At 28.0% G+C, this 15,147-nt stretch overlaps 1 protein-coding gene across 1 annotated transcript; it reads left to right on the forward strand.

Moving 5' to 3' along the window:
- The first annotated feature begins 202 nt into the window (after nt 1-202).
- On the forward strand, nt 203-7,659 carry LOC128962112 (protein big brother-like). The gene is made up of 5 exons (XM_054308453.1): nt 203-361; nt 431-517; nt 1,498-1,593; nt 4,398-4,634; nt 7,554-7,659. Exons 1-5 carry the CDS (start codon nt 227-229, stop codon nt 7,611-7,613), a joined length of 615 nt encoding a protein of 204 aa, XP_054164428.1. The 5' UTR covers nt 203-226; the 3' UTR covers nt 7,614-7,659.
- Nucleotides 7,660-15,147: the final 7,488 nt, after the last annotated feature.

A 15,147-nucleotide genomic window follows, 5' to 3' on the forward strand; every position in this document is an offset into this window, starting at 1 on the left:
TTGTCACAACATAAGACATTACACATCCATAAGCTTTTCAATTGAGTGATGTGTCGGTATTGACTACAGTACTAACAATTGTGTGAATATATTTGTGTAAATATAAGTCATTATATAAAAAAGTGATGCATTTCTGAGTGAATCCGTGTTCAACATTATATAGACTACTATTGATTTAATACCTAAATCATTGTGAATCTTATGATAATTATTATCCTCGATAACAATGTTACCATTTGAAACGCCAACAATATTTGAACAATTGCCCAGGTTTATTTTTAAAATGCCTCGAGTGGTTACCGATCAAAAATCTAAGTTTGAATCCGACGAACTATTTAGGAGACTCTCACGCGAGGCTGAGGTATGCCTACAACTGATTATTCTGCAAACACACAGTTTCACCATTAACTCCATGTTTCTATTGATTTAGGTTCGATATATTGGTTATCGGGACCGACCACTAGAGGAACGGCAGATAAGATTCCAAAACGGTTGCCGAGAAGGACATACAGAAGCGGTATGTGTTGTGTCAATCATGAGACACTTGTTTTGTGTTTTCACTCATAGAATCGGAATTTGTTTGAATATTAAACATTTATTTGTATTACAAAACAAATGTAGTGTTTATTGAGGAAGAAGGCAGACATTCAACAACAAAAAAAGCAAAAATTAAAACACATAACTGTGCGATATGTGAGAGCCTCTATTAGCACACATATATTTTGTATACAATTATTTGTTTGGCTTAATTTAATGTGGTATTTTGCCGGTAATGATAGTTATGGTTTGACTCATATAAATAGTTGTAATAAGTGAGGGCAAGCCCTAACAGAAAGTGGTGTATCATATTTTAATCATAATTGCAATGTTTGCCACAACATCTACTATAGTCCAGTGTGTTTTGTGAGTAGAAAATTGTTGTAAAAAATGTTTTGCTTTTTTACTGTTTTATTATTATTATCTGCTTTTGTTTTTAAAAATGCACTGTTTTTAAGTGTTGCTAATAAGTAGAGTATTTCCTTTCCATACCCATTCCCCCCTTTTCCTACCGTCCCTCTCATAAGTAATCTGTGGCCAAAAAAAGAAATTAAATCCAAAAAACGCATAACTCGTTAGTATATAATCTAAGGCGCGTGGGTTAGGGTTGTGTTAGGGTTAGGCCACAATTATATCGGTCTCTCTCTCACTACTATATCAATACTTGAAAACAAAGCCCACTTGACTTATTGCCGGCTCGTTGAACAACACTGTCTGTGTGCCAAACACTACCTGTGCTGTTGTGATGATAGATCATATGAATACCTTTTTGCCGGCCCTAACCATTGGGGGCTATAAGTGCTATGAATAGAGTGCATCATTCATATGATTAGTGTTAGCGAAAGGGCAGACAAAATAGTCATAAATAATATCTTTCTCTTTACTAGTATTTAGTGCTTAGCCTTAAATGTTTTGTTTAATTTGTTTTTATTTTCATTATTTCTGTACTCATATTTGCAGGCCTTTATAGCGACGGGCACTAACTTACAACTTATGTTTAGTCCCTGTGCTAATGGCTATAGCGATGGATGTGATTTCGATAAAGAACAGGGAAAGGTAAGACATAACTAATACTAATCCATTACTATTACAATTACTGTACAGTTATCACATATTCATACTGTTCAACATAACTATACAATTACTACAGTATATTACTATTACTATAGTTGTTATAAATATAAATACTATTCTATAATTTTTATCCAAATTTTACTCCACTAATCAATTATAATGTTTACTGCAATTACATGTTTTTATTATTGTTTTTATATATAAATTATTGAAAGCATACTATGAATTGTTAGTTTTTATTGAAATATGCAAACCATTAGTTTTAAATGCCTGTCCTGTCATATAATATATATATATATATATATATATATATACAGTATTTGACCCTTTGGTTTGAAAGCACTGAAATCAGTTAAATCATTCAAATAACATGCAAATCATAATTGACTGTCAATTAACGTTTAGTCGCTTTAAGTATTTGTCATCACAATTTGAAGGATGAGTTTAAACAATATTTTGCTTTAACTATAAGTGCTATAACTCCTACACAACACATGCCAATACACTGGCATTTATGGCATTCCTCCGGCACTGTCCACCAGTTCCAATAAGCAAGGTGCCGCCATTCAAATAGCATCTGGCATGTAATGGCTATAGCTATGGCGGCTTACACTTTATTGGACTGACATTAGTACCAACAGTGCCGCAGAAACTAGTAGTAAATGCTTGAGTGAATCGTTGTAGTGATGCTTTTCTAGTGATTCCCAATTTCTCTTTAGCTACTATTCCTGTAATCCCCGGGTGCTGTTGTCATGACAATGAAGTGGTAGTATATCCTTCTTGGAGTGGTATGAGTGGTAATATCCGCGGAGCTCTTCTCCACAATGCGGCAAATGGCAAAGCCTTATGCGGTACTCATACAACATATACAGTATATCGACAAATATATATTATATATAATACTGTAATATATAGTAAATGAATGATACGATAGTATATTACAATATATAGACGTGATTTGCAAACCAATCATTGTCTCCTTTTTCTTAACTTTAATTATTATATAACATTGCATTTATAGCGACTTTTAGATTTTAATATATTTATTGCACACAACAATAGGTTTGTCTTATAATTAGGTATTTCTGTTTCGTTTCACTTAACGATGCCATCAATGCATCACTGATTGACTTAATATAGACAACACGCGACACAAAACACATATTTATAAATAAATGTGTTTTTCGTCAACAAAATGAACAATAATTTTTCGGCACAACTGAAGACTAATAATGCTTTTGTGATCGCAAACAAAGAAATACTATTTCTTGAGACAAACTTCTTATTTAATACCATTTTGTGGTTTTATTGTTTCATTCAAATAAATCATTTGTTTGTCAATTGATATCAATTTTAAATAATGAAACGTTTAAACGCTTAGTTATTATACATCAAAATTTATTTATACATTCATTCATTCATTTATTTATTTGATTCTTTGAATATGTTAAGAATATTTCCATAAAAACTTTTAACACAATTAAACTATATTTAAATACTGTGAAATTAAGTGTATTAAATACAAAATACTATTATTTATTTAGTAACAATGTTTATCAATATCCATAATATTTATTTATTTGAATGCTTTAATACGATAACAAAATTCAAGTAATAACAGGATCCAAGTCAGTCATTATTTTGAGACAATAGTTACAAATTTTTAAAAGATTTTGTGGTAATGAGTGTAAACCTTATGGTGTGAGTGACTGTCAATGAAATGGTTGAGAAGTCTTTGGCATTAAAATCGTAGTCTCATTACGTTTAGGAAATAATTTACAAAAATTATCGACTGAACGACAAAAATGACATTTTATGAGAGGAGTTATTATTATTATTAGTAACTCTAAAAACTATTTACTATATTGAAAGTGAATGCAAACTATTATATACTCTGTAATCATAAGGTTTATAACGAGTGAAACGTAAAAAAAATAATATAAGTTAAACAAAATGCTAGACTTGAGATGGCCTCAGATAATGATGAGATCATAGGCCATATCCGTAGCACTAAATTGACATCCGATTCAATGATATATTTATTTAGGTTTTTATCAAAACTAATTCCGTTTAATTTTTTAACTTATTTTTTTTGAATAACACTTGAGTATTGAAAAACATTTTTATGAAAAACATTATTTTTCTTCTTAAGATAACAATTTTGTAAATTACATCATTACATGTTATAAATACCATTTATATGTAGACTTTTGAGTTTATTGATTGTCTGTCGCATTCACTGCACATAAATTTTATGCGAATACTAGTGAAACAAATGTTATATATCTACTCTAAATTTTTGTCAAAAGAAATTTAAATGCATAGTGTAGTGATTATATCAAAAAATTAAGCATTTGATTACTAAATTTTTTTATGTATTCAAAAATATTTTCAACAATTGTATATTAAATAAATCTATAATTGCTTGAGTGTATACAAAAAAACAAATATGATAATGTTGAACTTCATACAGTATTATATATAATACTGTATATAGACTTCAGAATACATATACAATAAAACATGTTTTCTATCACTTAATGTAACTTTTATTTGACATTCGCATTATTATACTGTATATAAGATTACTCTAATCAACAACAAAAATAATTTTGTTTAGTGTATGTGTAATTTAGTGAATGCAATTTTGTTATATTTGCAATATTATTGATTTATGTTTGTATAAAACATTAATAAGAAAATCTGTAATTGTAATGAAATGTTACAAAAATTTATTGCATTTGACTAAAAAAATATTAAATAATTGATTTAATTGTCAAATGAAGGTTCATATAAAGTCATGTATGATAATGAACGGCGTATGTGTCAGATGGAGGGGTTGGATAGATCTGGAAAGACTTGATGGCGTTGCTTGTCTTGAATACGATGAAGAGAGGGGTGCTTTAGAAGACGCCATATTAAGAGATCAAATGGATAGATACAACTCGCGGATGAGGGAACTGGAGGAAAGACAACGCATTTTCAAAGCAGCTCAAGAAAGACAGGCAGAAGCCGAAGCAGAGGTCAGTTCATAGTTGACATTATAGACAGTTTGAATATTGTATACAATTTACTGATTATATATTATATTATATATACTGTATATAATATATAAGTGAATGACAATCAATACAAACTGTGAAAAAGTGTGTGACATTCAAACTATTGAAATAATGGGCTCTATCTTAAAATCAGACCAGCATCAGACTCCCGACTTATAATGTTTTGTGAATAACTATTAAACTATATTTTTAATTAAAAAATGACCAATGGCAAAGTTATAGATAATTTTAGACTGGATATATTTATAATTAATTATTTTTTATTTACTATTATGATTGGCCAGATAATTGCATCAGACCTCTTTTAACAGGTCTGATGCAATTATCTGGCCAATCATAAGAGTAAATAAAAAATAATTAATTATAAATATATCCAGTCTAAAATTATCTATAACTTTGCCATTGGTCATTTTTATATTAAAAATATAGTTTAATAGATATTCACAAAACATTATGAGTCGGGAGTCTGATGCGGTCTGATTGTAAGATATAGCCAAATAATGATTAGATTAGATGTTTAGATGGGGTTTATATGTTAAGAATAACTTAATAGAAAAGACAAAAATTGATTGCAAATATAATTACATTGAAAGTCATTTCAATGTATTGTCCATATGGTTGCAGCTGTAGTACTCATAGTAGTAGACATTTATATAGTAATAATAATAATAATAATAATAATAATAATAATAATAATAGAGATATATTTTGTAGTTTGTTTCAAAAAAAAACTTGTCAATGCCTTCAATGTGTACCAACACACGCGACAAAACTTAGGCCAAAAGCCTAATCATTACTTTTTAGTAAAAACATAGACACCGTTTTCCAGCTGTGATGCCAGTGCTGTACTGCCGGTGTTATGCTGTCAGTGCTGTACTGTGTTTAGTGTCGGCTCAAGCTTTTTGAGTGAACAGATACTATGTTGGCGTGCGAACCGACCCAACACTTATGTAATGTTACTTATCAATGATATATACAGTGCTAACATATGATAGCACTTGTCATACACCTGACGCTTCATCTCTACCGGCACTCCAACACTAACTTCAATACTAGAAAACCGTTTGCTTTTCGTGGGAAAAGAAAGCAATACTTATATTGTGATTACGCTTTGAATCATAAAAACGCAAACATATAGTCATAATTGTATTTTTCAATTGTTATGATATTATATTTTTTGTATTACATATTATTCGCGTTCACTCACATATATACATACACAACAAAAACTTATGTTTTTCATATGTTTCAACATTTTGTGCCGAATTAGTGATATTTTGTGGATTCACTCAAAATATTAAGACTAAGCCTCAACTCAATCAATTGATTTTAAGTAGAGTAGACTATATAATACACAGTATATTGTATTGAATTTTGAAAATAAAGTAATTTTGAGTAAATGACACACCAATACACGCACACAGACATCACAATTGCTTTTTCACTCAATTTTCCCACAATTTTTATTAAATCTAATAAAATATAACTTAAATTTTTATGTTTTTAGCAAATATTTTCAATGTTTGAACACAATTCATGAGTTAATATTATTACACTAAATACCAAATATAATGCCAAATAACAGAGTAATTATAATAGAATTTACTATTATTTGTCCCCAAAAAGTATTACTGTTTTCAGTGATTTTATACAATATATGGAAAAATATATGTTATTCCGTATCCATCCCACGCATCGATACTTTTTGCTCAAAAAGTTGGGATTTATCATAAAAATTCAAAATCCATGTTCTCTATAGATTTCTCTATTAGGTTTTCAGCGAGTTTTTCATTTTATTTGACTTACAATACGGTAGTGTTAGTAATACTCGTCAAAAATGGTTGAGAGGTTAGAGAGGAGAGAGAGAGAAAAGAGGAGGGAATGAGAGGAGGATTTGATGGAAATGTTAAGCAAAATGAGCGGCGATTTTGCAAAAAAAACTAAGTGTTATACACTGAGAGGGAAACTATTGATTGTAACGGCATAAACATAGTATCGATATAGTGATTATATTAACAGTGAAAGGGGAGAACCATTGATGGTGTCTATTGGGGTACAATATGGTGTAAATCCAGTATTTTTCACATTTATCGGCACACGTCAACTGCTGGTCGCCCAGTGGACGGCCGTACTGATGACACGCGACCCGACAACAGTGTCTTATTGTTGTCCATCATTTTAGGACTTATTAGTTTGTTATGTGATATAATTACGGGGTTTAGCATAACATTGTCAGTGTTATCCCTAACGTTAGTTCAAACACAATATCTAATTGTAGGATAAAAATGTTATTCAAATATAGCGTTGTTAACGACAATTAAAAAATACTAAAAGCGTTTTGATGGCTGAGTAATAATCAAAAGATTAAAAAACATTTTTAACGTCTAATCCAATCTCAGTTTTTTTCAGAGCACTAAACCATTAATAGCTTATAAATCTAAAATCTAAATGTCAGTCAAAATAATAAATGTATTACAAAATGTTTGTTATATCTTATAATTATGGAGTGCTTAACAACTTTTTAAACAGATTTGATTCACTTATTATTGAATGCATTGACAAATTGTTTTTTTTGCAACAAATTTTAATTTATAATGTATTTTAACGAAACATTCTATAACTATTATATTGATTACAGTTTGAAATTAATAGATCTCTATACTTGTCATTATATATATATATATATATATATATAAATACTATAATATTATACATTAGTAATGTCATAAGTCATACTTACATTTATAGATAAATTTTCAAAATAAACAACTTTAAATAGTTTGATAAAAAATTATACAGTAGTTTGTCAAAAAATAATTAATCTGATAATGTAATTATATTGAAATTAATTATATTTTTATTATTTATTATAATTTTTAGTTACGGAAGAAACATCACACAGAGTTAAGTCCTGAAAGGGCCGGTTCTGCCAGTAATTGACAACTATTATCAACATTTATATCATATATAAAATCAATTATAATAATATTTGATGAAAAAGATTCACAAAATCGGTGATTACGTGACATATATTATATTTATATAATATATATGACAAGTAATTCGGCAATTAATAGACGAGTGACCGGTGCTAACCATAAATCTGTATTTGAAGGCCAAACCTGTCGACGACAGCTAATATAAGGGATAATGAATCGCAATATTATTTTTTTAAAACATTATTTTATTGTATAAGATATGATTTATATTCAAATTACACTGAAATGAAATTGTTAAATGAAATATATGTAATGATAAAAAACTGTATAATAGTTAAACACATTGACTCGTGATTGTATAAATTATTATGTGATATCTTTTTATTAATGGAAACGTTTATTTGATTCATATTTAACGAAAATGAGATTTTAAAAAACGTTTTTTAGCACAAAATACGAGATATATTTCAGGTACTCAAAGACAACTAAAACATTGTTATCAAATCATTGATATCATTGAGATCTCAAATGAGTTCCTATTTAAACATTTGAAAAGTCTTTTTTAGATGCGATTCATTTATCACTGATTTTTCAGACTTTTGTTTATATATATATAATGATAGTTTCACAAAAATGAGACTTAAATATATCTTGATATGTATATTATAAAATAATGTATAATAAATATATTATAAATATTTAAATATATATATATAAATAATAAATATAAAAAATAAAATAAAATTATTCATAAGATTATAAGTGATTTCTAGTATTATTAAATTTTATTCTGAAATATAAATTTGAGATATACAATGTATAATATTTCTGAATATAATATATTGTATATATAATTTAATAATTATTATATTATTATAAAGTTATAAAGTTATATAGTAATTTTATAATTTAATCAAAAAATAAAACTAACAAAATTTTAATCAAATCATTAAACGAAAAACTATATAATTATTTTTATAAAGATTTAAGTACTAATAAATTTTTATTAACACTTAATTTTTGTAAAATATTTATTCTCCCCTTTACTGATTTGATTTAAATGTTGTTTTATTTTTGATTAAATTATAAAATAATGTATTAAGAAATTAATATATTATATAAATGTAACAAAAATATTTAAATAACAAAATTTAAAAAACAATTTTTATGTTTATTTAAAATATTTGGAATATTTGTTATATTTCAGTGAATCGATAGTTGTGTTGTTTTGTGAATAAATTTCAGCTGTTATTCATATGTCTTATAATAGTGAAAAACCGGGGGCACAGAGAGGCATAACATTGTTTGTCACCCATATATGCAAATTAAGGTTTAGGGGCTCATCCTATTGTGTGTTAGAAATATAAACCTTTCAACTTATTGACCAAAAAAGATATTCACTTCCAACTGATTTGAATGCAAAACTGCAGGTGAAGTGCAATACCAATGAATCCAATGATGAATTCAACGTTTAGGAAATAGTTTTTAAATAAGAGGGTCTTTATCGATGAAAAATGAGTTCAAATTGTCATTAAATATGAAAAACTGTCTGAAATACAGACATACAGTATCTCAATCTGTTTAAGTGTGAAATCAAGCGACAGTCAAATCTTTGTTAAAAAATTTTACTAAAAAATAAAAGGATTCCCACAAAGTCTAGGTTTAAAACAACAAAAAATAGTATAAAAATATAAGGAGAAACCCATAGGAAATCTTTATAACAAACGTTAAGTATATATATATATATATATATATGACAACGACTACCCAAAAAAAAGGTCGTTTCAATTCAATATAATAGTGTGAATGGTATTTATAGCCTATGTATTGTACTTACAATGATTGTAATCTATTGAATTGATGATATCGTATATAGTCTAAGAAATATCTAATTCAATAGTTATGCAAAATATTCGCCAATAAATTATTTCATATAAAATTTATGCCGATTTGAGTTCAAATAAGTTTTTGTTGTAATTTTTCAATAAAAATAGTTTGAATATAAGGGTTAAAATGAAATATACTGTATGTGAGCATTGAATCGTATATATAGTCTGAATAAAGCACGTGTGGTATCACTCAACCATAAGGATGTCGTCCAATATTTTTCAATGATTGCATAATTTCTACAAACTATTTGTTAGCTTTTAATACACGACACACTTTGCTTTTCACTATTCCTTATAAAACATGTTTATTATAGAGATTTTCAAACCAATTATAAATGTATTAAAAGATTATTAAATTTGTTCGGCTTATTATCAAATAATCTATTCATAGCTTTGTTAATAATAAATATAAATTTTAGGGGGAAAATCAGTAAAATAATTTATAATTATTTTTATAACTTAATAATAATTTTTGTTGACACTTTATTTTTATGTTTACTTATCTTTCAATGTAATACTAATTACTTATATTTTAAGTGTCTTAAAACATAAACAGTATTTTTAGTTGTTTTATGTATTTCTTTAGAAATCTAATAAAAATTTATATTTTCACAAATGTTACATAACTACTACACATACAGTAAATATAATCGGTTTAATGTTTTAATCACTTTTCGGTTCTCAAGTCAAAACAATTTCATTAACTTTATTAATAAATTTTTATTACAACTTAAGCAACTCTTCCTGTTTTTGCTTAACTAATACTTGTTTTATTAAAGATAACCGTTTTGTATATTCAAACATATTATTTGAAATATTTATTTTTATAGAAAATAGTAACTCCCGATTCAATTTGTGAGATAGTAAATGTCAAAAAAAATTGTATAAGTATTTTTGGTTTTCTAGTTTAATAGCTGAAACCATTTGCAATAAATTGTAAAAATAAATCTATTGAACAACAAAAATATTTATAGCATTGAACTACAGTTTATTTTATTCACATTTGCTTTTATTTGGTTTTTTGTGAAATTGAAGTAAAAGTCACTTTCTTTCACTAGAAGTAAATAAATATAACTTTTGGTTATCTCTTATCACTGATAAAATCTCTTTGAATATATCAATGCCTTCAATATGTGTGTTCAACAAAGTTATTGCTTTTTCTTGACTTATCGTTTGAATTTTCACTATTTATAAATATATAGCATACGAGTGCTGTTAAAACTGTTTTGTTTGGCCATACATTTGGTCAAAAAAGCAATAGAAGCGCTGGTTTAGTAGTGACTACGGAATAGGTGCCGGTGTGGTGTTGTGTGACAATTAGTCCCCTCGCAATTCACGCCAAACTGGATCGCACGTGCATTTAAAGACCTCCTGCCGTGTATTTTGTGAGCGCCTAAAAAGTGATGCCTATCCTCCTCACAATGCTCTCTCTCTCTCTCTCTCTCTCTTTAGTTAGTGAATACTATACAAGAAACTCATCCGTAAAAGCATTATCGCCACTGTATTCGTCTTAACCATTGATGCAAATGTTTGCAAATATAATTCAATTATTAAACAAAACATAATGAATATATATATATAGTGACTAAACATTTCATTTCATTGAACACTATTATGTAATATACAGTAAAGTAAAAGCAAAAAGATTTATGAAATCAAAATATATATATTATTAGTGTTTATGTTGAGTAGAGTTTTTGTTAAATATATTAAAAAACTCGTTGATTATATAGTTTCCCTTAAGGGCAACACAATTAATGTAGTGTTCAATATTAGCCGATGATGTGATGCCTGTCGGTGCCAATCAACAAGTTTAAGCTTTTTAGTCAATCCAAACATCTGCACATCCAATAGCTAAACTCAGTGCTCTATTAACTAATAATACATTATATAATATATATAATGTATATCTATCTTATAATATATTATTTAAAATCATTATATTGAATATGCATTTGTGATAATCAGTGGCTTTAACTTTTTTTGGACGACTTATTTATATGATATTTGCACAGCATATGTGTCACTAGCATTGACTGACTGACTGTGCTCTCCTAACTAATCAATAGGCATATTAGGCAATAGCAGGTGGACTCTCAAATAATCAATAGTGTGTTATATAGTATTATCCAACTATTTGCACACATATTGTCAATGTTTAGCCACTGTTTTGCAGTCAATATATGCAAAGTGTATGACTTTGTTTATTTTGTCGACTATTTAAAGTCAAATTGTTTGCTTTTATGACATATATTCAATGGTTAGCTCTATGTTTGTATGTATATGTGTTTTCAGACATTAGCCTTTATTATTGTAAACCATTGTTAAAAAGTGTAAAAGATTTACACCATTAAAATATCTTGAGTTTCAAGAGCTTGCAAAACATACACAGGAAATGGAAATAAGAGTTATTATTATTATTATTATATATGTTTGCACTATAAGTAACAGTCCTTTCACTGAAGTTTGCCTTTACGTCTAAATACCCGTAAAACACAATAAAAAAGTTGTAAAGAATTGTATTGTCGAGAGAATTGAAGACATACTGTATATGAATAATAATAATAATAATAATAATATAAATACAGACATAAAGAATATGTGGGAAAATATTTGCACCAATTTTTTTATAACACATATTGTTTGATGTGTTGTAAGAAAAAGTCTTAGTGATTATGGACTTCCAATAATCACTATTCATATACAATATTCATATTATATGGTATGATATACTGAATAATTGTTATAAAACTCCCTTCAGTTAAGTCCAAACATGTAAACAAAATATGAATAATAATATGAATAAAATATAGAGGATTAGCAAATATTGTAACAGTTATTATAATATTTATGCGACTATTACTGTAGTTATTGGTGTTATCATATTATAACAAGCGATGGGCGAGTGAGTGCTCTTCAACTACTGTAAAAGTTTTACCGATATTTAATATACAGTCGATTGCATCTGATATTAAAGAGTCGGATATATATCGCTATGATATGGATCACGACATCGAAAGTGATTGTGATTTCGCGTGTATTCTCTATTTAGTCTATTATTCAGACAAATATTATGACTCCCAATGACCTCATCGGACGCTAATTTATGGCCCTTTGATAGCTCTGTCAAACTATATGTACTGTATAACTGAAATAAATGCTAATGTATTTAATATATATAAATGAAACTACTTTTCCCGTTTGGACCAACCGTTCAAATGGTTCTCATGTTTTAATATACAAATGCATAATAATATTATTGTAGAATATGGTTATGTTTGGGTAAGTTTTGGTCCATTACTTTGGTAAGCATTGACTCTATTAGTAATTGCCATAAGAATTGAGTACTAAAATAACATTTTCAAAGTCTTATTACAATTTCCATGAATGAAGAGGTGAACCGTATGTCTAGTGAGAGGACAGGCATACCTGTCAGTTCATTCATTGTAGTAAAACGTGAAACCGTTTTTTTTTCAGTGAGCCCTCACTCACTCAATGTTTGTATATTCAAAGTGATGGCTATTTTGGCCAAATATTTCTTCATTTCCCACCCAAAGAAGTCGTATCCATCAATACCTCCTGGAGTTGACCCCTGGCGTTGAAAGTGCATGAAGTGGTAAACGTAACGCCCAAACACACCAACAGCTGCTTTCATCTCATGACAAGAGGGGGTCATAAAAGCACAATAGGGTTAAAATATCGATACCTTTTGGACAATAGGTTTTGGCGAGAAAATAACGATAATAGCGATAGCCTTACAAACTATTGTATTAATTCTCCTCCAATGACTTGAAATAAGTCATTATATTTATTGTGATTTTCTCATCAAAAATATAAATATTATTCTAGTATTGAATTGAAAAATAAAGTCAGAAAGTCGTAAATACACTGAAAGTGATTTTCTGTGACAAATAAAACCAAAAATAAGTTAAACATTTTAATCACTTTTTATAGAGATTTTTTGGTCAATTTTGTTGTTCACCGCTAAGTGATTACCGGTAATGAACACTACAATCATTGGGACGTTTTTTAGTCAACAAATACCGGATGACTGCTAAGGAATTCACGATTTCTCATAACAGATAAAGTATTTGTTTGGTATAATAAGGAACTGTATGACTGTATTGCATGTAATGCCGTATCAAATTGTCTTGTTTTGCATTCACCGTATTTACCGATGGGTACAGTTGTCTGGCTTTCGATCATTAGATGATAGAAATGATTATTACTTTTAACAAATAGTGTTCAGACAAGTGGTCTTTAGGAGCATCAGTCAAGTCCTTAACAACTGGAAAAGCCGTTCAAATTATGCCATAAAATCCGATTAAGAGACAAACCTTTTCATCAAATAAGGGAATGGAGAAAATGGAGTGAAGGCAGTGAAGGCACTGGTATTACTAGTGAAAGGCATGTTATGAATAGAAATTATGAATTGCCATAAAGCATAGTCCTATATGACTGTATCACTGCAAAAGCGATTGTTCCGGATTAAAAAACACCACTGTTTCACAATGAGACCCCCATTCGCACTATATTTTACTATATTTTTATGTATAGCTTGAAGGGAATGGTAAGCATTAGGAAAGCCTATGAATGGTAGCATCAGTTTAAATAAACGATAGTTGCAGTTGAGCCAAATCTGCTCAGTTCTCAACCCGACTGTCCATTATCTCTGTTTCTCAGTGATTGTCCTCAGCACCGGTCTATTCCTAACAGTATATATACTGTATATATATATATATAAATATACTACTTTTCAGTAAATCTATGGATAAACTTTCTATTCATAGCCTATTATATGTGTATATAACTTATGAGTGAATGTTAGTGAATGGCATCAATTTATCTCAAGATTATCGCAAGTGATAATCATTAAACAAATCTCACGTTTATTTTTAACGCTTTAAATCGATTGATAGCTTAAGAGCTGATGCGCTAAAAAACTTTTTTTTTTGCAAACCTTACGATTGCCGACTGCCGTCACTAATAGTGTACTATTATTTCCGATACAGACATACCATTCAAAATATATGGATAACAATTGCAAGAATTAGTGAGACATTTGTTGTAAACAACTAAACGGTTATTCTAGTCATAAATGTTTGGCATATGTAGTATATATCATATAAATACCCGTTGATATTAATCAATGTTTTTAATATATTTATTATTTGTCAAACTTTAGCAATCGTTGAATTAAATTTCCCATACTAATTTATTTATTAAATACAGTTTATATAGTTGCTAAATAAATAATAATAATAATAAAATATACTGTAAATTTATATAATACAATGTACTGTATATACAATAATATACTGTACATTATGTATGCTAAAAAATAAAATAATAAATAGAGTTCAACCCTTAATGTTAAATTCAATGATATTAAGTTAGTTTATTAGTATATTATATACACTAACATCATTGCACTAATGATCATAAAATACATACACAAAAAAATAATATCAAATTAATAGAATTATAATATTAGTTTTATTTCAGTAATTATATGTTTTATGAGATAGCAATTCAAATGTTTGCTAAATTTCCCGTATATAACAATTGTAATAATAAATATAATTTTTTTAAATTCATAACAAATGTTATAACAAACAATAGTGTTGAATAATTGTTGTGATTTTT

Source organism: Oppia nitens, unplaced genomic scaffold, assembly GCF_028296485.1.
Source record: "Oppia nitens isolate AA-2021 unplaced genomic scaffold, nextdenovo-longstitch-racon4-pilon3 scaffold6_pilon_pilon_pilon, whole genome shotgun sequence".
Lineage (NCBI taxonomy): Eukaryota > Metazoa > Arthropoda > Arachnida > Sarcoptiformes > Oppiidae > Oppia > Oppia nitens.